Here is a 6,430-nt window from a genome sequence, read left to right on the forward strand (position 1 = left end):
GGTGTTTGATGGTGACAAGTGAAGGGTCATAGACGTAGGAGAATGCTACTGGGTGTGAAAGAAGGGATGATAGTTGTTTCACTGCAAGACCAGTTCCTGAACAAATCTAACGAATGTGAACAACTAATCAACAAGGTAAACCTTATTCTCGAATCACTCAACATACCCGTGTCTAGATACGAAACTGAATTAAACAACCTAAAATTCACCTTTTCAAACATTAGCGATAGCTTAAAAAGAACTCGTTTGACAAACTCTAACCTAACTAATCAAATCAGCAGGATTTCGTCGAAAAACAATGAGAGGCGAATGTGGATTGAGAAGATCGAGTCGGATTTTTCTATGTCTAGGGATCAATTAATTTACTTGCAACAAGACAATTTGATGCTTTTAAAACAACGTAACATTTTTTGTTTAAATGCTAAAAGGCTTTACTTTAACATTACTCAGTTGCACCTTGATTGTGAGATTGGTGAGAAAATTCACAAGATGATTTTACCATTAGTCGAATTAAAGGAAGACGAAATTAACGCCGACTGTTATAATTGCGAATCTATTGTCTCGTCTGATGAGACTTCTGATGCTTACAGGGTAGGACTCGAACGAATTGGATCATACATTAAGTACAAAGACCACAAAAACATGTTAAAACAGTTTTTGGATGAAAATGATAAGAAGCAAACTAAATCTGATACTATACAGAAATTCTATTCATTGAGTGCCAAAATGAGTTCAGAAAATAAAATAAATGTTGAAAGCACATCTGAATTCGATGAGGACACTGATATGAGCGAAATCTCTGTAGAGGATGAGGTGGATTGCTCAGAGTTTGTTAAAACCGAAAATGAACCTGTGAAAGCTTTGATCTCTGAAAATTCAATTGAGTTCGCACGTATCTCTCAAAACAAACCTAAAATTTAAAAATCCAAAGCAACGATTTTTTCCAAAGTGCAAACTGTCCCTAATCAAGTGTTTGCCACTAAAGGACTTGACAAGAATAAAACTGTCGAACTAGCATCCATCGTCAACGAAGACAACAAAGATGGTTGTGATGAGTTCTTTTGGTTCGCTCCTATCGACAATGCAGATGAAACGAAGGGTCTGTCAGAACGAACCTCATGAAGAGTGAAAGGAAGATACGTGGTAGAACCATTGAAAAATCGTTCAGGCTATGAAAAAGGAAGTTCAAATGGAAAAAAAGGAGAGTTCAAACGAACCTCATTCAATGAAGGACGAATCTCATGCAAGGAAAACGAAACCCAAGGCGAATATTCACAAGTCCACTGAGCACCTTGCAGAGCAAAAACGTCAAAGAAATCGGAGATATCAGAGAAATCACAATGAAATGAAGCAATTTTGGCAATCCCAAAATTCCAACTATGTTCACAGAGAAAAATCTTCCAATCAGAATGTAAAAGCTCGTTCGCATGCAAATCATGTTCAATGTTCGCACTATCATTCCTGCAATCCACAGAAACCAACAAGGAACTTTGCTCCAAAACCTTCCTTTTCAAAGAAGCCTGTTGAGAAACCAATATCTCATCATTCTCAACCCACGAAAGCTTCACCCAAAGATGTCAAGGGAAAGGGAAAGTTAGTCTCGGATTCTGAAGCTCAAACAAAGAAGTCGACTACTAACCCTAAGAAAGTTGAGAAAGAATTCGTCAAGAATCAAATAAAAAACAAACGAAAACAATTTGATTCAAAAGAGACGAAAATGAAAGATAATAAAGTAAAAGTTTTCACCATAACTAAGAAAGATGAAACCACTTTAATAAAACGAACTTATATGGTTGATCTTGCAATTACTTTTCCTCGTTTTGTAAAAGGCTCACAATGACCCAAACAACTTTGGGTTCCTAAATCTGCTTAATTTTCTCAGGTTATACGTGACGAGTAGTTTAACACTGAATGGTGCATCGATAGTGGCTGCTCACGTCACATGAGTGGGAGGAAGGAGGAACTGCGAGAGTTTCGAGTTCTCAAAGATGGTGGAAATGTAAAGTATGGAAACAATTTGTTTGGAACGATTAAAGGCTATGGGATGATAACAAACATAGATTTTTCGATTCGTAAGGTGGCGTATGTGGAAGGCTTACAACACAACCTAATTAGTGTTTCACAATTGGTTGTAGGGACGGGCTTGAAAGTATCCTTTGAAGGTGAAGGATCCGAAATAATAGAAAAGAAAACAAAAGCAATTCTCTTAAAGTCACAATGAAAGGGAGAAATGTATCCTTTAAATCTAAACCCGATACAATAGAAGCCTTCCATATGCTTGGTTACGAAAGCTCACTATGATGATAGTTGGCTATGGCATAGAAGACTTTTGTACCTCAACTTCAAAGATATCAACAAGCTAGTTCTTGGTGATCATGTGCGAGGACTCTGTGACATCCCCAAAATCACGGCCAGAAAAGACCGATTTTGTTTATGCTTTTTAAAAATCAGAGTACTTCTTTTAATAAAAAGGTTGTGGAATTTGTTCCCAGAAAAACATGATCAAATACGTTATTAAAACATTTTCGAAGAAACATATTTTATTCATTTTAAAACGTTTGGGATGTCATCGTTAATACAGAAACATAAGCATAAACAAAACTTACATTTATTTACACTAGTGATCTACATCTCTTTAAATCCCTCAGTATAATGTGACTTCATATCAACACCTGTGATATAAATAAACTGAGTGGGTCAGGTTAGGAAACCTGGTGAGTACATAGGGTTTTCAACCCACAATAATATAATTATTATGTTTAAACACTCAAACAATCAACCCAATTACCCATCCCCATTATCTTCTTTACTCTTAAGGATTTAACCTAAGAGTCATCTATCCTGAAGTCGTTTATTCCGAAGTCCCTTACTTCCAGGGTCATAGGACTGACACTAAATCCATAGCTGCCAATGTTCGTTCATAAAGCACTAATTCCATAGCTGCTATAGTCTACTCATCGGGTACTAAATCCATAGCTACCAGTGTTCATCTAATAGGTACTAAGTCCATAGCTACCAATTCCTAACAGGTACTAAATCCATAGCTACCAGCGTCTAACTAATAGGTACTAAGTCCATAGCTACCAATTTCTAACAGGTACTAAATCCATTGCTACCAACGTCTAACAGGTACTAAGTCCATAGCTACCGGTGTTTGTCCAATAGACACTAAGTCTATAGTTGCCAATGTATACTTTCATCATCTTATATCTCTCATCATTCATCTACCCATGTCATAACCAACATATTCGCATATATAAAATACGTATACAATTTAAATCATTTAAAACATGTATAAAACGTTCATCCAGCATAGGCAGCAAGTATTCAGATAATATGCACACATAGCACGTAGTTTATATAAAATACTTCATATCTATGTGTAAGATGAAAGTAACTATTCACTCACCTGAGTAGGTGGTGACTCAGCACTCGGACATCGCTTCAATACTCTTAAAACAATTTTCCTTCGATAAAACCTAGTACCAATACCACTAGGGTTTAGTCTAACGATAACCGCGACAAATTAATAGTCTGACTATTATTATTATTATACAAGCGTTAATAACACTCAATATAACTCATAATAATAGTCTAAATAATTATTTTAAGGACCTAATAACATTCCTATAATTATTTGAAAGCTATATTAAAAATTGCGTAAGCGTAGCACACTTACAGCGAACTTTATCGAAAACCGGAACTTATTTGGAGCAGCGTTTCGAAACTGAAAGACTCCTTTTTCTCGGAACTCCGGGAGCCTTGGGGCTTCCCTCGAGAGCTAAGGGGTTTAACTAGGGCTTAGGGGGTTTAGATGAGCTAGAGAGAGAAAGTTTAGAGAGAGATATGAGAAATGTGTGAGAAGTTCGGAGCACTTCGCACCTCTATTTATAGTGCCAGACTTCGGTCATTATGCTAGGCGTAGTCCTCGGATAAGAATGCCAGCTTCGCACCAGCTGGCTCGCACCCATTCTCGGACCCGGTCAAGATCAAGTACGCTAGGTGTACCCAGCTTCGGACGCAGGGCGTAAGCGAGACTTCGTGGTGATCATCGGATGCGAGGCGTGATCAGCAAGCAACGGTCCAGATCATGCCACGTCATCAGTTTAGCAACAGACTTCGCAAATTTCACTTTCGACTTCTAAAAATCGTAACTTTCGCATACGAGTTCCGTTTTTGACGTTCTTTATATCCACGCAAAGGAGGGAACGTACTCTACAACTTTCGTTTAGACTCCGTCAGCTAATTTTGGATCGATTGTAAATTTTTATATTATTAATAGGCCGGGACAGGATTGGTCCGTTAAACTCTCATAACTTCTTCATCCGACGTCTGTTTTCGCCCATCTTTTTCTCGTTACACTACTCTTAACGAGATCTTCGATTCTCATTCAGGTCGTGTCAGTTAAAAACCGCTCGATCTAATATTCGAATTTCGGGCTGTACACTGCTAGTCCAAAACTTCGAAAAATCATAACTTCTTCATACGAAGTCAGATTTGGGCGTTCTTTTTATTGATGTTCTTAGTTTAACATATTGTACGACTTTCGTTTAGAGTGCTAAGGCTAAATCTCGCTCTATCGTAAATTCGTTATTTACGCTTCCCGGTGTCGTGCCGGTTCCGTCGCGAAACTTCGACGGGTCATAACTTCTTCGTTATAACTCGGATTTCGGTGTTCTTTATATGTATGGAAACCTTGTGACATATTCTACAACTTGGTTAAGATTATTTATTCTAAATAATCTTTTGTCGAAAAGTTGTTTTCGACCCCTATTGCCTCTAAATTGACTAGCCCGGATCTACGGGCGTTACAGACTCCCTCTCCTGAAGTATGATATGGATCATTTGTGTGCAGCTTGTAAGATGGGGGAAGCAAAGCATAAAAAGTCATCCAACACTAGTAAACACAATAATCATCGAACCTTTGGAGCTTCTACACATAGACCTTTGTGGACCTTCTACAATCGAAAGTGTCGGTGGTTGTAAGTATATTCTTGTTATTCTTGATGTTTTTTCTCGTTTTACTTGAATATTCTTTCTTAAACAGAAATATGAAGCTACTCCTAAACTCAAGAATTTTATAAAGCAAATAGAGCTTCAACTGCGAAAGTTGGTTCGCAATGTTCGCAACGACAATGGGCTAGAATTCAAAAACCAAGAGTTTGAAGAATTTCTTACTCAAAAGGCAGTCTCACACAACTTTTCTGCTCCCTACACTCCACAACAGAACGATGTAGTTGAAAGGCGAAACCGCTCTTTGTGCGAAGCTGCACATACCATACTCACTTTCGCATGTCTGCCTCTATACTTCTAGGCGGATGCTATTGCGACAGCATGTTTCACCCAAAATAGATCCATCCTGAATAAGCGATTCTCTATTAGTCCCTACGAAATTATAAATAATCATAAACCTAATGTTAAATTTTTCCATGTATTTGGTTCCAGGTGTTTCAATTTCCATTCCAAGGAACAACGAAACAATTTTGATGCGAAAGCTGACGAGGGTATATTCTAGGGATATTCGCTGACCTCCAAGGCATATAGGGTTCTCAACAAACGTTCAAAGAAGATGGAAGAAATCTACTATGTCACGTTCGATGATAACTACTTGAAGAGAATTCATTCGAAAGAGAATCAATCCGAGGAAATCTTTCCTAAGCCAATTCTAGTCACCGTTCCAATCTCTAATTTGTATGACGAATTCATGCTACTCTTTGATGAGCCAGAGAAGGCTGTCACATCCGAAGCAAAAGCAGCTGGCAACAAAGTGGATGAATTGAAGAAGATAATCGATGACGCTGCGAAAGACATGCACAATCAGCCATCAACTACGAACATACCTCAAGACTCAAGCACTACATTCCAGGGGGAATCTGACACCAATGCAAGTCCTCAGGGGGAGCAATCTACTCCACAAGATTCGAACATTCCATCGCAGGGGGAGGGTTACACTTTGTCTCTTTCTTCTGACCCACCCACAACAACTCACGAACCTCCATTCGTAGGAGATACTTCAATTCCTGAAGAAGAGAATTTCTCGTCATTCGAGGGGGAGGATAAGGATGTGAATGACGATTCAGACGTTTAATTAGAATTCGAAGAAGTAAACGCTGAATTGGATCCCTCTTAGGATCCAAATTATCCTCCACTAGCCAAATGAACCAGAGTTCACCCGAAAACCCAAGTTATTTATGAAACTTCTGCAGGTGTTCTAACGAGATCTCAGATAAAAGCGAAACAAACTGCATTATTCTCTAAAGTAGAATTTTGTATGTTTAACTCATTCGTTTCCAAAGTAGAAGCCAAAACGGTCAATGTTGCTCTCGATCATTCGGATTGGATGCAAGCTATGCAAGATGAAATCTGTGAGATTGAACAAAAAAAATATGGAGGTTGATTCCAACTCCACCAGATGCATCGATTGTCGGTT

The 6,430-nt window shown here is 38.4% G+C and overlaps 1 protein-coding gene across 1 annotated transcript; it reads left to right on the forward strand.

The window, feature by feature from the left end:
- Positions 1-1,171: 1,171 nt before the first annotated feature.
- On the forward strand, positions 1,172-5,515 carry LOC111915792 (uncharacterized). Its single transcript, XM_023911435.1, has 3 exons — positions 1,172-1,732; positions 5,048-5,244; positions 5,446-5,515. The coding sequence occupies exons 1-3, from the start codon at positions 1,172-1,174 to the stop codon at positions 5,513-5,515; spliced, it is 828 nt and encodes a 275-aa protein (XP_023767203.1).
- Positions 5,516-6,430: the final 915 nt, after the last annotated feature.

This window comes from Lactuca sativa, chromosome 6, assembly GCF_002870075.4.
Source record: "Lactuca sativa cultivar Salinas chromosome 6, Lsat_Salinas_v11, whole genome shotgun sequence".
NCBI lineage: Eukaryota > Viridiplantae > Streptophyta > Magnoliopsida > Asterales > Asteraceae > Lactuca > Lactuca sativa.